We start from the raw sequence: 17,720 nt of genomic DNA, 5'->3' as shown, positions 1-17,720 counted from the left end.
AAAAAAAATGTTACCTGGGTGGTTATACTTTCCCCATTTGTTGATTAGCAGGACTGTTATGAAAACAAAGTTTTTTAAAGATTAAAATATTTTGCTTCATATATACATATATTATAGGTTATTAAAATTAAGTGTCAAATGGGAAAGTGTGGGGGTGGGGAGGGAGGGAATTACCATGGGATATATTTTATAATCATGGAAAATGTTAATAAAAATTTTAAAAAAATTAAGTGTCAATCATGACTGAAATTTTAAAATACTGATGTTGCAAGTTTTAAGAATTAAAAAAAGAATAAAATAGCCTTTTAAAAATATTTTTAAATATATTTTACTTATTTGAGAGAGAGAAAGAGAATGGGCACACCAGGGCCTCCAGCCACTGCAGACGAATTCCAGATGCATTTGCCCCCTTGTGCATCTAGTTTATGTGGGTCCTGAAGAGCCAAACTGGGATCCTTTGGCTTTGCAGGCAAATGCCTTAACCATTAAGCCATCTCTCCAGCCCAAATCAGCCTTTTTGTTTGTTTGTTTTTGTTTTGTTTTGCAAGGTAGGATCTTGCTTTAGTCCAGGCTAACCTGGAATTCACTATGTAGTCTCAAGATAACCTCGAATTCACAGCCATGAAATGCTGGGAATAAGTCTCACTGCAGCCCAGGCTGACCAGGAACTCATTCTTGTAGTCCCAGCCTGGCCTTGAATTCACAGTGATCCTTCTACCTCTGCTGAGATTAAAGGTATACACTACCAGGCCCAGCTTAAATCAGCTTTCTTATAGGAAAGGGATATATGCTACCTGAAAAGCAAAGTAGAATGATAAGAACATGGTACTAACACTATAAATCTTTATCTCAACTAATACGATAACCAGTACATAATTAAAACAAATGGTCATTACCTGAGGTGGTCCTGAGGGTGTGACAGGAGAGTTGTCCTCTCCAAAACTGAGTTTCTGGATGCGCTGAGCAAATGAAATTCCTAATTTCTTTTCTAATATCTTGATTGAAAATGTCTGGAGATCATGTACCCTATTGATTCCCAGTACTTCAAGACATTTGGCAGTTTTATAGCCAATACCTAAATAAAGAAGAACACATGTAGTGTTATGAAAGCTTTGTTCCTTAAAGGAGATTAAAATAGTAAAAATATAGTGTAAGTTCCTTAATTAATATTTTGCTAAGATCAAATTCCACTGCACATAATAGCTAGAAAATGGAACTAGCCAAGATGACCATCAACTTATGATTGTACTAAGTAACCCAGGCTCAGAAAGTCAAACACTGCATGTTCTGTTTCTTACGTGGATCCTAGATTTAAATGTTTAGAATTGTATGTGAGATGGAGTAGAAGTCAGTAGTAGAGGCCAGGAACCTAGAAAGGGGCCATAGGAGATGATGTGGTAGTTTGAATGTATGTCCCCCATAGATTCAGGTGTTTTATTAAAACTTGTAACTTGGAGCCAGGCATGGTGGCACACGCCCTTAATCCCAGCACTTGGGAGGCAGAGGTAGGAGGATCACTGTAAGTTTGAGGCCAGCCTGAAACTACATACTACATAGTGAATTCCAGGTCAGCCTGGGCTACAACAAGACCCTACCTCAAAAAACTCAAAAAAAAAAAAAACCCAAAACACAAGCAAACAAACAAACAAACAAAAACTTTTAACTTGGATTTCTAGTGGCCTGGCTAAAGAAGGTGTCACTGGGGGAGGATCTGAATTCTAGAGCAAAGATGAGTTTGAGCTCTGGGAATCCTGCTTGCTGCAGGCTTGTGTTTGCTGTTTTTGCTGACTGGTTGTTCCTCTCCGCTTGGATGTATGGAAGCAGTTTCTTCCACCATTGATGGAACTTCCCCCTGGATCTGTAAACTTGAAATATACCCCCTCTTCCCATAAGCTGTGTCTCGCTTGAATGTTTGTCCCAGCAACATGAAGCTGTCTACTACAAAAGGTATAAGAAATATGAAAGTACAGGGGGTGAACACTGGGGTGAAATGGTCTAAGTGGGGTAAGTGGAGGAGATGAAGAAAAGGATGTGGGAGGAGAGTTAATCTAAATTAAAGATATAGTAAATATGGGGCTGGAAAGATGGCTTAGCGGTTAAGCTCTTGCCTGTGAAGCCTAAAGACCCCAGTTCAGGGCTCAATTCCCCAGTATCCATGTAAGCTAGAGGCACAAAGTGGCGCATGCATCTGGAGTTCGTTTGCAGTGGCTGGAGGCCCTGATGCACCCATTCTCTTTCTCTCCCTGCCCCTTTCTCTCTGTCACTCTCAAATAAATAAATAAAAATAAACAAAAAGGTATTGTTGGTCAGAGATGACCCTAATGACCCCAAAACATCACAGGCTATTGCTCTTTGTTACCTGCTAGAACTAGATGGCAAGACCATATTGCTGAAGATACCACACGCTTGGACTTCAGGTCCCTCAGAAATCAAGGTGATGCTGAGCTAGAAGCCTCTCTCTACTCTGTTGACTAGCTGTCACAATGCTAAAAAGAGGTATGCCTCCCGTTATAGAAGAAAAGTCAACAGTCTTAACCTATAGTGGACCCTGAAAGTTTTATGACTGGCCAGCCAGGCCAAATGTGTCAACTGGTGTAATGGTAGCATGTCTGTTATGGGGAAATCAACTGCTCTCTAATTGGACTTGAGGTCCACTTCAAAGAAGGGAATTCATGCCTGGTACTGACAACCTAATCAAAAGCCTGTGGTTGAAGAAGTCATAAGCCCTATGGGGGAAACTACTACTGTTGTCTGGTAAATGGATATATTATGTCCACTAAAATGCCCTCTTAATATTTAGGTTTATGCCCATATATTAATGCTACTCTCACTTTTGGCTAGAGAAGCTTCTCTTTTCAGATGGCAATGATTACTGGAGTGAGTCAAAACTCACCAAAGTTCTGAGAAGATGTAACAGCAGAGTACTCAGTACTAAGTAAGACATCTCTATCACACCCTCCAAAGCTCAGTGAACATAGCAGAAGAGATGATGGAAAGAACGTAAGAGCAACCAGGAAAGGAAAAAATGCTTTGCAATATTCTAGACATAAAGTTGCCAGAGTATTCATAACTTCAAACTGGCTGATGCTACCTACATAACAAGTGCAGAACAGAAACACCCATGTAAAATCTGGACATATTCCTATAACACTAGAGCTAGGAAGGTAGAGACAGGGTAATCCCCCAAGCTTGCTGATTAGCTAGTCCACCTAAATCTAACAGCTCTGAGTTCAGCAAAAGACCATGTCTCAAAAATAAGACACCCATGTTGACCTCTGGCCTTTACACACATGCACCCACATACATGCTAATGTACTTACACATTCCACATGCAAAAAGAAAAAAAAAACACATATATAGACCTGTGTAGTTCATGTAGAGTATTTGGCTAGAATGTACAAAACCCTAGACTCAATCCCTAGCACTACATAAAACTAGGCATGGTGGTACATGCCAGCACCTGAAAAGTACAGGCAGAAGGACCAGGAGTTCAAGGTCATCTACAGCTACACCTACATAGGAAGTTTGAGGCCTGTCTTAAGAAAGAAAAAAAAAAAAAGATGTTGTAATTAAAAAACAAATTCAAGTAAGAGGACTTTGTAAGACTCCTCAATTCATTATAATCTGTCACAGTTCATCAGAATGTAAGCCAAAAGTTCCAATTATACTATACTGAGGAAGGTAAGCCAGGATATAATACAAATGGAATCACACATTGGTTAAAAATGAAAGTTATGAGTTGGGCGTAGTGGCGCATGCCTTTAATCCCAGCACTCAGGAGGCAGAGGTAGGAGGATTGCTGTGAGTTCAAGGCCACCCTGAGACCCCATAGTGAATTCCAGGTCAGCCTGGGCTACAGTGAGACCCTACCTCGAAAAACCAAAAACAAACAAACAAACAAAAATGAAAGTTATGAGCCAGGTGTGGTGGCACACACCTTAAATCCCAGCACTCGGGAGGCAGAGGTAGGAGGATCACCATGAGTTCAAGGTCACCCTGAGATTACAGAGTGAATTTCAGGTCAGCCGGAGCTAGAGTGAGACCCTACCTTGAAAAACAAAAAGAAGTTATGATATCTAAATGGTTACATTTCTGTTGCCTTAGAAATTCACTTCCACATACTATTCTGAAGTAATGCTACTGAAATAAAATTTTGAAAATTAAGATGGCCTATAAAAACAGTGAAGCTCTCAAGCAATCCAGTTCCACATCTTTAAAATGAGGAAGCTGGCCTAGAAGCTTTGGAAAGTCCATTGTAACCCAAAAGAAACACAGTAGCAGATGAACTCTCTATAGGTGAAATGTACAGTATAAGATTAGGAAATCAGAACTGGAAATAAAGGCCTAGATATCTAAATTTCAAACATGTATATGACCATATGTGGAAAGTGCTTTTATACTTCTACAGATTCATTCCAGAAAATACTTAAATTTTTGGTTTTTTATTTTTTTAAATTTTCTCCAAGAATTAAGTACATGCCTCTAGGAATTAACTGCATTCTATTTATAATTTTTAAAATGAAAGCAATACAACATAGCCAAGATACAGTTTTCAAACATATTTGTCTTACCAGGCATTTCCTTTATGTGGTTCAAACTATGAATAAGATCTTGACAACTTTCAGGTAACAAGATTGTTTGCTGATTTGGTTTAAAAATGCCAGAAACTAATTTTGCTAAAAGCTTGTTGGAAGCCACTCCAGCACAGCCAGTGAGCCCCAGCCGATTAGACATGGCTTCCCGCATCTCTGCTGCAATCTGAGATCCAATCACAAGTCTGATGTGTGTGCCATCATGCACATTTATAGCTACAAAAACAATGTTAAAGTTACAATAAAAACTTAAAGTTTCTTTCTTACAAGTTTTAAAAAGGCACGGGACTTCATATATATTCAAACCATCCCACAACCACCATCAGTCCCTTCTACCCACATGACTTAGTTCTTTAGTTCTTCATACTGTATTTTAGGGTTAACAAATACCACAAGTGAATTCCAAAAGCCTGTAATAACAAATGCATACTAGAGTGCTTAATGGTTAACAGATGATGAATATTTATCTCATAAATCTCCATGACATTAATAAACTTCCTATTCATACATTTCTATAAATAAGCATAAAAGTATTTTATAGCTTCAAAGATCCAAATCCAGACTTAATGCAGTAGTTGCACATGTGGCTAGAAACAATTTCTGACTTGTTTACAGTTTAAGGAATTTTTTATGAAATTTTAGGAAAATTATATAGAAATAAATATTGTTCAGTATAAAATGGTATCAGAGTTATTATATAGAACTATCCTTATCTTCTGGTTTCAAGCTAGGAAGATTTAGGGAAATGTCATGGTGTCTGCTATTTACTTTCCAAAAAGTTCATCAATCAACCTTCCTTTCCAAAAAGAAATCATGATAGAATAAATGGCACATCTCAAAAGAGGGTAGATAGGGTGTTCACTCTATGATTCTGCCAATTTTTCTGCATATTTAAAAAAATAATGTATCAAAATCTTGTGTGGAAGGGGAAATGTCCTAACCAGAAAACTCTGAGCTTACTTTTAAAATCATACAGAAATATATTTGGAGTCTTCCACTCCTAGCCCTAGTAAGTGACAAAAGAACACAAGTTCAAAAGACAAATGAAAAGCTCCATGTCTCCTAGAAATGGTGGCAATAACATTTTCTTTGGTAGAAACTATACTGGATGCTGATGGCCAGCCCTCAAAATAGGGAATCAGAAGAAGCACTAAAAAAAAAAAACAGGCAACTCTTACACAAAAGTAGAATAGCTTGGTATGTAGTAGAATGTAGGACTCTCCAACAGACACAAAATGTCTGAAAGCCCAATAAGACACTGGTGTTTAAGGAAGCTTACTTCTAAATGCAAATAGCTTTGGAAACATCATCAGCCTAAATAGTGAAGCAAAGGACTATGCTTTTATTTTTATTTATTTATTTTGAGGCAGGGTCTCGCTTTAGCTTACGATGACCTGGAATTTACTATGTAGTCTCAAGCTGCTCTCAAATTCACAATGAGCCTTCTGCCTCTCTCTCCTGAATGCTGAGATTAAAGCCATGCATCCATGCTTTTATTGATAACAGTTACTAACTAAACTTATTATCTGATCAAATAGGAAAAGATATCAGCAAAATAGCAAATAGCAGATGGGTCTATGACAGATAAGCCTGGACAAGATTCCATGGATGATTCCTTAGAAAACCGTGGGATCAACATGAGGCTCTCAGTGCTTCAAGGGTCAAAGAAGAGATATATCAATGGCACATTTAACCAACCTCAAAATTCTGCTCCAAGTCAGGTTTAGGAGAATTAAAAATTATTATAGAAAATATAGTAATAAGCCAACTCTGGTAACTTGAGAGAAACCTAAAGAGTTCTTGAAAATAGGAAGGGAAAAGGGGGGATATATGCACTGGCCCACATATCATTAAATCTTATTTTCTTTTTTTTTTTTTTGTTTGTTTGTTTGCTTGCTTGTCTTTGTTTTTCCAGGTAGGGTCTCACTCTAGCTCAGGCTGACCTGGAATTTGTCTCAGGGTAGCCTCAAATTCATGGTGATCCTCCTATCTCTGCCTCCCAAGTGCTGGGATTAAAGGCATGCGCCACCACGTCCAGCTTATTTTCTTTATTTTTTTAAATATTTTATTTACTTGTTTGGGAGGGAGAGAAAGAAGCAGAGAGAGAATGGGTGCGCCAGGGCCTCTAGACACCGCAAACAAACTCAACACATGTGCCACCTTGTGCATCTGGCCTTATGTAGGTACTGCAGAATCGAAGAATCAAACCTGGGTCCTTGGACTTTTCAGACAAGCCTTTTTACTACTAAGCCATCTCTCCAGCCCTATTTTCTTCTCAATATGATTAGCAGTTTCTCATTTTGGCTTTCTTTAGAGTAATGACAAAACACAAATATACTTCTAAACAGAAGCCACAAATCTTCAGAATGCCAGTGACTTCAATGAACATGAGCTATATATGTACTTATAGTCACTAAAGGGAATGAGTAAAGAACCACTCACACTGGTTATTATATACATGACCAGACACAGTCACTGCAGGGAGTTGATCACTTTGAAGCTGTTGGAGTCTCTTCTCAACTATTTCTGTTAGATCCACAAAATTTTCATCAAATCCAAGTCTCTCAACAATTGGACTAAATTCCTCCAACAATTCTAAATTGAAATTATATTGGATAACACAGCAATTAGGTTATGGTTAGAACAGACTGAACTGATTAATACCTAAACTATCAAGAAAGATAATATGTATATGTACATATAAACATATGTGTATCATATATATGATGCATAGGCTATCACAACTCCACAATATTTACTAAAATCCTCAGTTAACAGTCTTTTTTTTCTGTACTACATATTTTGAGTAGAGGTAATATTTTCCAACAAAACAAATCCAATGGCAAGATCCCAGCAGTGAGGAAGCTGAGGTAGTAAAATCACTGAGTTCAAGGCCAGTCTGGGACCTCAAAAAATCAATATAAGACCAAAAAATAAAAATAAAAAAATTGAGGACAAGGCATTCAAGATTTTTGTAATGAATATGTACCCTACAAAAACATATAGCATATAACATGCTAAAAACATATAACTTGTACCTATAAAAACTATAACTTGTACCTGTAACCTTATATGACATCTCTCTATAACGGGTCAAGTCTTCTCCATTAACTAATACCAGCTGTGGACACTTTTCTTTTGCATCTTTGACATTCATTAGTTTCTTAACTCCAAGTTTCCTAGCTTCATAGTTGCAAGTGACCACCAAATATTTCTGCTGAACACCTATAAAAAATCAACACTATATAAGGAAAGTATGCAGTACTGAACATCTTAAAACATAATTTACTAGTTTCACACTGTAATTGTATAAGCGGTCATGTTGGATTTTGCTGCTGTTGTTTGCAATGAGGGCCAAGCATTCTTCCACTAAGCAATATCCCAAGGATTTTTTTTTCTTTTCTTTTTGTGGCAGGTTTGTTTTGAACTTGCTATAAATCCCAGGTTAGCCTCTAACTTGCCATCCTTCTGTCTCTGCCTCCCAAGTGCAAGTGCTAGAATTTCAAACTTGTACCACTTCACCCAGATTGCAATGGGTTTTGATAAGAAAGAAAAGCTGTCTCCGTTACGATATACAACTTCCATCAAGATTCTAAAAGGAAGTGGGCATGGTGGCGCATGCCTTTAATCCCAGCACTTGGGAGGAAAGGTAGGAGGATCACCATTAGTTTGAGGCCACCCTGAGACTACATAGTGAATTCCAGGTCAGCCTGGGCCAGAGTGAGAGGCTAAAGAGATGGTTCAAAGATTCAGGCACTTGCAAAGACTGACAACCTGGGTTCAATTCCCAAGTACCCACATAAAGTTAGATTCACATAATAGTGCATGCATCTGAAGTACTTCTGCAGTGACAGAAAGCCCTTCTCTCTCTTCTCTCTCTGCTTGCAAATAAATAAAAATGAATTTTTTAAAGAGTCTAAGAAGAGGGCTGAGGGAAATGGCTCAACAGAAAAGAGTGCCTGCTCACAAGCATTAGGCCCTAGAGTTCAATTCGCTGGTATCCACATATAACCCTGGGCATGGCCATGCACACTGTAACACTAGTCCTATGGGAACAGAGAGACTATAAAATTGATGGAGCTCACTAGTTGACCAGTTGAACAAAAACAGAAGTCTAAGATCATTGACTCAGTGTCAAGCAGCAGAAGATGAAAACTTGATGTTTTCCTCTGGCCTCTACATGTGTGCATACAGGATGGAAGTCTACACACACACCCTAAGCCATCTCTCCAGGCCGTGAAGTTTACCTTTTAAAGTACCAAAGAACAGGCTCTAGACATGTCTTAATATGGTTAATAAGTCAGAAAAAGAGTGATTATGAGAAGCTATTTCTATCATCATGTAACAAAATCAAGTGAGTTATTACCTAAAGGTTTGTCCTTTAACTCTGGATGTGAGATCATTTCTACTTGTGCATAAAAGCAATCTAGATCCACATGTACTATAACTCTGGATGAAGAAATTCGCGTATGCACCACTTCATCATGAACTGCTGCAAAGAAAAAGAAACACATATTCAGAAGGCTATGAGTAAATAGCAATTCTTTTAAAAAATAAAAAATCTTTAAAAAAATTTAAAATTGTATTTGTGGGGCCAGGTGTGGTGGTGCATACCTTTAATCCCAGCACTTGGGAGGCAGAGGTAGGGGGATTGCCGTAAATTTGAGGCCACCCTGAGACTACGTAGTGCCTTCCAAGGCAGCCTGAACTAGAGTGAGACCCTACCGGGTGGGGACAGGGAGACAACACATTGTATTTGTGAAAAAAAACAAGAGGTTCTCCTCTCCCACCCTGGGGATTTAATATGTGCCAAAAGCCAACTTTTTAGATACTCCAAAGCATTTACAAATCACAAAAACATGAAACTCCATCCACAATAAGATCTTCAGTCCTGTTGATTCAAGTAGTATTTCTCTGGGTACTGCATTTATTTCAAGGTAGTTAATTTAAGTGGGGGGGGGGGTCTTTTCTTTTTACTTTTATTTTTTGTTTTTCAAGGCAGGGTCTCGCTCTAGCCCAGCTGACCTGGAATTCACTATGTAGTCTCAGGGTGGCCTCGAAATCAAGGCGATCCTCCTACCTCTACCTCCCTCTTGCTGGGATTAAAGGCCACAACCGGCCACAGTTTTTCTTTTTAATTTTTGTTGTTGTTGTTGCTATTGTATTTTAAATGATTTCTTAAAACGTAATAGAAGCCAGGGCGTGATGGCGCACGCCTTTAAATCCCAGCACTGGGGAGGCAGAGGTAGGAGGATCGCCTTGATTTCGAGGCCACCCTGAGACTACATAGTGAATTCCAGGTCAGCCTGAGCTATAGAGCAAGACCCTACCTCGAAAACACCAAAAAAAAAAAAAAAAAAACCTGTGGTCCAGTGAACTAAATTTAGCTCCCCTATGACAACACAATTTCCAGTTTTAGTGTTAAATCCCCAGTGCCTTTAACAGACAACCAACGAGGAGCCACTAAGTTGAAAGTCCAAATATTTGATTTTAAAAATTAGGAGCAGGAGCTGTTGCTTATGCCCTAGGCCCCGGTTCAAATCCCATTAAATAAATAAATACGAGTTTATGTCATGGATGAAAAAGGAGGTACCAGAGAGGTTTCTGACTTTAGTTACAAATAATCCATGATAAATGCAAGGCAGTATTATTATAGCTTGTATACTGCGTCAGAAAAAGCAAACTGCTGAGAAAACTTGCAAAACCTGAAGTAAACAGTATGTTCTTCAGTTGATAATGAATGAATTGGTAATGGTAATATACTGAAATTAGGGACATCTATTTCCATTACTATTTTTCCATTAAATCTATAAAAACCGGCCAATGAGACCTTGGGCTTTTTTGCCTTCAGACACCGTAGTCTTGCTGAACAAGGTGGAGACCATAAACTGAGGTGGAAGTGGGCCCCAAGATGGACTGAGGCTACCTTAGTAGGCTCGGCGTCACCCTTTCCCGCTGAATGCAGGTCTCAACCTCTGGGTGAGCCACAGGACTCCCACCTCCAAAGGCAGCCCGCCAGTGAGCTCCCCGAGGTGCGGAGGGCACCGGCGCCGCCCCGCGCCCCGCCGTCCCGCCGCCCGCCTCCGCCGTCCCCTCCCCACGGACCCGGCGCGGCCAGCGAGCCTCCGGGCGCATCCGCGACCGCCAACTCCATGGCTTGGGCCTACACTCTTCTTCCTCGCCGCGCCTTCCTCCTCAGGCTCCACCCCATCCCTTTCGCGCCTCCCGGCCAACTGCAGAGCGGCTTCGCCCGGTCTCCAAGGCAACTGCGCTTCCCGCCCCAGCCGCTGGGTCCTCCAGCCAGGATCAACCAGTCGGGTCCTGGCAGATGTCCTATTCGGAAGTGGAATGACTTTCCAAACAGCTTTCTATATCTTTTTTCTTTTTCTTTCCTGAGTGCTTTTGTGTTAGGGAAATGCCACAAATTTTAATTTATCTTTGCTCTGTTGTTATTGAAATAGCTAATCTCTAGACCCGAGTGATTTGTGTTGAAAGGTTGCAAATAAAAAAAAGCTACGTTCTCCTGTAAACTAACATGATTAGCAAGTGTGCTAAAGTTTGTTTCTTTTACTTTAAAAGTCTCCATTGAACCCCTGAATTGTTAATACCAAACATGTATGGGATTTTGTTATGTTAGTTTTGAAGTCATAAAATCTCCAGTTCATCTTGCTAAGTGTATGACTTTAAGCAGATTCTGTAACTAATCTGAGCCTGTACTGTTATTTTATGTGCATATAATGTGAGTTATATGTAACCTGAATAACTTGATTGAATGGAGAAAAATTAACATGCACTTTAATATTCTAATGTAAACAGAACACCTGGCATATGAGATGCTCACTAAGTGTTGTTGCTTCCTAATAGAATGTTACATGGGCTAGTATTTGTATGTAAGTGCACCCTCCAATAAATTTCTCTCTATCAACCTTAGTGAAATAGATTTATGATTGTACAGTTTAAATGCTGCTGATGAAAAGCCAAACTCATCTTGGGCTATCTTAAACCCTTTAGGAAAATCCCCATTTAGGCTGGGGAGATGACTCAGGGGTTAAAGGTGCTTTCTTGAAAAATCGCCGTTTACCTTTTAACCTTTGAATCTGACCTAATGATCTTCTGTTAGGTAAACGTCTCTTGAATGTATTGTTAAATTTAGCAAACTCTAGCCTGCATAGGTGCTGTAACATATGAAGATTTTCAGGTTTGATGTAACCTGCTTACCTACTGTCACCAGCAACATAATTGTTGAAAGTATTTATAACTTCATCCATTGACTGTAGTTTGTGTAATCTCTTTCATTTCATATGTCATTCATGTTACTTAAATGCATGTTACTAAACCACGGATGTCTATTTGGATTTGCCTTTAAAAAAAAAAGCTCTTTTTTTGGATTTTTTTTTAAATTTTTATTTATTTGAGAGCGACAGACACAGAGAGAAAGACAGAGGGAGAGAGAGAGAATGGGCGGGCCAGGGCTTCCAGCCTCTGCAAACAAACTCCAGACGCATGCGCCCCCTTATGCATCTGGCTAACGTGGGACCTGGGGAACCGAGCCTCGAACCGGGGTCCTTAGGCTTCATAGGCAAGCGCTTAACCGCTAGGCCATCTCTCCAGCCCTTTTTTGGATTTTTTTGAGGTACGGTTTTACTTCAACCCAATCTCAAGGTGGCCTCAAACTCACAGGGATCCTCCTACCTCTGCCTCTTCAATGCTGGGATTAAAGGTGTATACCATCACACCTGGCTAAAATAAACTCTTTTATGTCTTTTTTAAAATTTTTTATTTATTTATTTGAGAGAGACAGACACAGAGAGAAAGACAGAGAGGGGGAGAGAGAGAATGGGCAGGCCAGGGCTTCCAGCCTCGGCAAACAAACTCCAGACGCGTGCGCCCCCTTGTGCATCTGGCTTAACCGCAAAGCCATGTCTCCAGCCCCTTTTATGTCTTTTAAAGCAGAATTATTTTGGGTTTTTTTGTTTTGTTTTGGTTTTGGTTTTTCGAGGTAGGGTCTCACTCTGGCCCAGGCTGACCTGGAATTCACTATGTAGTCTCAGGGTGGCCTCAAACTCACAGCTATCCTCCTACCTCTGCTTCCAGAGTGCTGGGAGATTAAAGGCGTGCATCACCACACCCAGCTCCCAAAATTCTTTTGTTATATGAACAATTTATATAGATGGATTAATATACATTAAAATATTTTACATGATTCTGGTTTTTCAATCTTTTTTCTGTCTCTCTTTTTTTTTAATTTATTTATTTGAGAGCGACAGACATAGAAAGACAGAGGGAGAGAGAGAGAATGGGCGCGCCAGGGCTTCCAGCCTCTGCAAACGAACTCCAGACACGTGCGCCCCCTTGTGCATCTGGCTAACGTGGGACCTGGGGAACCGAGCCTCGAACCAGGGTCCTTAGGCTTCACAGGCAAGCACTTAACCGCTAAGCCATCTCTCCAGCCCCTGTCTCTATTTTTTTTTTTTTTTTTTTTTTTTTGGTTTTGTTTTGTTTTGTTTTTTGAGATAGGGTTTCACTCTAGTCAAGGCTGACCTGGACTCACTATGTAGTCTCAGGGTGGCCTTGAACTCACAGTGATCTTCCTACCTCTGCCTCCCGAGTGCTGGGAGTAAAGGCATGCACCACCACGCCCGGCTTCTTTTTTTCTCTTTTTGCTTCCCCTCCTTCCTTTGACAAGGTCCTACTATGCATCCCAGACTGGCCTTGAACTCTCAATTCTTTTACCTTAGCCTCCCAAATTCTAGGATTACAGGCATGTACAACAATGCCCAGCTGTGATTTTGCTTCTCATAAAATAGGATGTAAGAACCTTGACCAAAAATAAAATTAAAGGACTGGACTGGTGTTGCATCCTTACAGAGGAAAGCATGTCAAGCAAGACTCTGTGTATGTGTGTGTTTCTCTTAATGTGTTTCGTCCCAAATCTTTGTATTTTTTTTTATCCTTAGACATCTGGACCACTTCCCTAATTGTTGACATAGGATCAGAATCACCTGTTAGAACCATGCTACATTTTTAGTGAATTCTATTTGGCAAATCTAAATAGCTTTAGAATGGGGTGCCTATTTGCATGTAAATGCCTCTTGGACTATAAATCAGGAGTCCACGGTACTTGTAAACAACTGAGGATTTTTTGGTTTTTTTTGTTTGTTTGTTTGTTTGGTTGGTTTTTTTTTGGTTTTCGAGGTAGGGTCTCACTGTAGCCCAGGCTGACCTGGAATTCACTCTGTCATCTCAGGGTGGCCTTGAACTCACGGTGATCCTCCTACCTCTGCCTCCCGAGGATTTTTTGTTTTTTGTTCTTCCAGATGATGCAAACTACTGAACTGCCTTGGCAGACAAACACAGTCTTTTGAAAAGAGCCTGAAGCTCACTAATATTCAACATGTCTCTTGAATATAAGTGAGTGAAAATTGACAAAACAACACACATTTGAAGTCCTCTTTAGTCCATTGCATTTGTTTCCCTGTCAATTGTTAGATTAAAAGAGTAGCTTTTAATTTAGTGGAAGGATAAACAAATGGACCCTTAAAATGTTAGGGAGCAAACAAGCTGGGTTGGTATGAGTTATGAGTATGTGTCTAAGCAGTCACCAAGGCCCAATATTTAGGACAGATGTACAATTGGTTTAATGTTCTATTTCCTTGACATCTTAATAATATTTAAACAAGAACACATATTCACACTGCAATTGAATCCCACATATCAATTAGCTAGTGCTGGAGAAAAAAAGAGAAGCATCAAAAAACTAACACTTAGAAAACTCCTCAATGTCCAAAATAGCTTGAAACAGGCTTCTCCATTCAATGAAAAGTTCTAGAGGGTATCTTCCTTTGCATTTTAGCAAAGATGTACTAAGTTAAGAGGAACTGTGCATAGTGGTACAGGCCTATATTTCTAGCACTTCAGTAGAGGCAGGAGGATCAAGAATTCAAGGGCATCCTCAGATACATGGATAATTCAATGCCAGCCTGGGCTACAAAGCAAGACAAACAAACAAAAAGAGAAATAGTGGCTGAAGAGATGACTTAGCAATTAAGGCATTAGCCTGCAAAGCCTAATGACCCTTTTTTGGCTTCCCAGGCCCCATACAATTTGACGCATACACATAAGGTGGTGTGGTCTGGAGTTTGCAGTGACTGGAGGCCCTAGTGTGCCAACTTTTTCTCTCACTTCCACTCTCCCTCATAAAAAGAGAGAGGGCTGGAGAGATGGCTTTGCAGTTAAGCACTTGCCTGTGAAGCCTAAGGACCCCAGTTCAAGGCTAGATTCCCCAGGACCTACGTTAGCCAGATGCACAAGGGGGCGCACGCGTCTGGAGTTCGTTTGCAGTGGCTTTAATCCCAGCACCTGGGAGGCAGAGGTAGGTAGATCACTGTGAGTTCAAGACTACCCTAAGAATACAGTGTGAATTCCAGGTCATCTTGGGATAGAGCGAGACCCTGCCTTAAAGACAGAGAGAGAGAGAGAGAGAGAAATAGGTTAGGAGAAACTAAAGTCTAATCAAGGACAATGTTAGGAAATAAATATCTTGAACTTCAGTCATAATTGTATACTTAAGTACCAAGTGAGAAAAACAATTGTGAGGAAGAATAAATACAGTAAATTAAGTAAAGCTATGGTTGAAACATTCATAAAGGGAGCATGAGATTGCAAAGTGTGGCTCGTGAATCAAGAAGCTGAGGCAGCCAGGCATGATAGCCTGCACCTGTAGAACCACCTATTTGTGAAACTGAGACAGAATGGATCCCTTGAGCCTAGAAGTTCGAGGCATAGCCTGGGCAACATAGCAAGGCCATATTTCCTTTTTAAAGTACTGGGGCTTTTAGGTTTTTTTATGTATATATTTGAGAGGAGAGAAAAAGAAGATGGGTACGCCAGGACCCCTTGCCACTGCAAACAAACTCCAAACACACATGCCACTTTGTGAATCTGGCTTTACATTGGTGCCAGAGAATAGAATCTTGGACAACAGACTTTGCAAACAACTGCCTTTAATTACTCAGCCATCTCCCCTGCTCCCCAAAATTTCTGGGGCATTTCTAAGTATCATTAATAAAGACATTATAAAACCATGGACATTGAAAGTAACAAACACAAATATTCATGTCAGTGAAGTGTAGTGCATAAACAGAGATCAAAATGTGGAAGAAACTTGTTAGGTAGTTAGGGAAGGAACCTTGAAAATTAGTGGTTTTGTTTTTTGTTCTTACATTGGGAATATAACAGTTAAACTAGGGTTGAAGAGATGGTTCAGTAGCTAAGGTGCTTTCTTGGTTCCCCATTATCCATGTAAGCCAGATGTACATGGTAGCACATGTTTCTAGAATTTGTTTGCAGTAGCTAGAGGCCCTGGCATGCCCATTCCTCCTCTCTTTTTTAAAAATAATTTTATTTATTCATTTATTTATTTATTTATTTATTTATTCGCAAGGCAAGAGAGAGGGGACAAGAGAGAATTGGCATACCAGGGCCTCTAGCCACTGCAAATGAACTCCAGATGCATGTGCCCCTTTGTGCATCTGGCTTACATGGGTACTGGGGAGTTGAACCTGGGTCCTTTGGCTTCAGAGGAATGCACCTTAACCATTAAGCAATCTCTCCAGCCCACCTTAAATAAATAAATATATTAATAGTTAAAGCATAGCAACCATAAAAGAGAGGTGAAAGTTAGTTTTATGACACAAGCAATCACAAATTAGAATCTAAACAATTCATAATATGTTTAGAATATTTACAAATAAAATAATCCCTTAGGGAAACACCCATATGTTGCCAATATTCAAAATATTCAAAGTACATTTAAAACTTTGCCCTTCAAAGGACACTGTGAATAAAGTAAAGAGGCAACCTACACAATGGGAAAAAAATCTTTGCCAGCTATACATCTGATAGAGGATTAATATCTAGGATATACAAGCAACTCAAAAAGCTAAATAATAAGAAGTCAAATAAGCCAATTAAAAAATGGGCTATGGAACTAAATAGAGAGTTCTCAAAAGAAGAAATATGGATGGCATATAAGCATCTAAAAAATGTTCTAAGCCGGGCATGGTGGCGCACGCCTTTAATCCCAGCACTCGGGAGGCAGAGGTAGGAGGATCGCCATGAGTTCAAGGCCACCCTGAGACTACAGAGTTAATTCCAGGTCAGCCTGGACCAGAGTGAGACCCTACCTCAAAAAAAAAAAAAAAAAAAAAAAAAAAAGTTCTACATCCCTAGTCATCAGGGAAATGCAGATTTAAACTAAGTTGAGATTTCATCTCACTCTTATCAGATTGGCTACCATCATGAAAACAAATAATCATGAATGCTGGCAAGGATGTGGAAAAAGAGGAAACCTTCTACACTGTTGGTGGGAATGCAATCTGGTCCAGCCATTGTGGAAATCAGTGTGGAGGTTCCTAAGACAGCTAAAAATTGATCTACCATATGACCCAGCTATAGCACTCCTAGGCATGTATCCTAAGGACTCATCTCATTACCTTAGAAATACTTGCTCAACCATGTTTATTACCACTCAATCCACAATAGCTGGGAAATGGAACCAGCCTAGATGTCCCTCAACTGATGAATAGATAATGAAGATATGGCACATTTATACAATGGAGTTCTACACAGTGGTAAGAAAAAATGAAGTTATGGAAATTTCAGGAAAATGGATAGATCTGGAAAGGATTATACTAAGTGAGGTAACCCAGGCCCAGAAAGCCAAGTGTTGCATGTTCTCTCTCATATGTGGATCCTAGCTACAGATGATCGGACTTCCATGTGAATAGGAAGAAAACTCAGTAGCAAAGGCCAGTAAACTAGAAAAGAAATATAAAGGGAAGAGAAAGGAAGGGAGGTGGTACTTAATAGGATGGTCTTGTGTGTATGTGTGTGTGTGTCTGAATGTGTGTGTAGAGAAACATAGGTATTTAGAGGGCAGTTTGTTGTAAGCAAATGGCTTTAAACACTGAGCCAGCTTTCCAGCCCTCCTCCTTCATCTTTAAAATTATTTCATTTTATTTTTATTAAAAACATATTTTGTATGTGTTAGGTCAAGATGGGCTTCCCAAAATGGAGTAACTAAAAACAGGAGGAGGATGGCAACAGACACAAGTAAGTGGGTCATCC

The 17,720-nt window shown here is 39.8% G+C and overlaps 1 protein-coding gene across 1 annotated transcript in view; it reads right to left on the bottom strand.

Moving 5' to 3' along the window:
• Positions 1–10,784, bottom strand: part of Poli (DNA polymerase iota) — a 29,844-nt gene extending 19,060 nt beyond the window's left edge. Inside the window, exons 1-6 of the mRNA XM_045134975.1 lie at positions 10,698–10,784; positions 8,959–9,084; positions 7,653–7,817; positions 7,035–7,187; positions 4,572–4,808; positions 897–1,075 (exon numbers count right to left, since the gene is read on the bottom strand). Coding sequence (XP_044990910.1) covers positions 897–1,075; positions 4,572–4,808; positions 7,035–7,187; positions 7,653–7,817; positions 8,959–9,084; positions 10,698–10,746 — 909 coding nt within the window. The 5' untranslated portion in view covers positions 10,747–10,784. The remainder of the gene's footprint in view (positions 1–896; positions 1,076–4,571; positions 4,809–7,034; positions 7,188–7,652; positions 7,818–8,958; positions 9,085–10,697) is intronic.
• Positions 10,785–17,720: the final 6,936 nt, after the last annotated feature.

The sequence above is a fragment of the Jaculus jaculus genome, chromosome 15 (assembly GCF_020740685.1).
Source record: "Jaculus jaculus isolate mJacJac1 chromosome 15, mJacJac1.mat.Y.cur, whole genome shotgun sequence".
Taxonomy (NCBI): domain Eukaryota; kingdom Metazoa; phylum Chordata; class Mammalia; order Rodentia; family Dipodidae; genus Jaculus; species Jaculus jaculus.
This window is presented reverse-complemented; position numbering and strand designations above follow the sequence as displayed.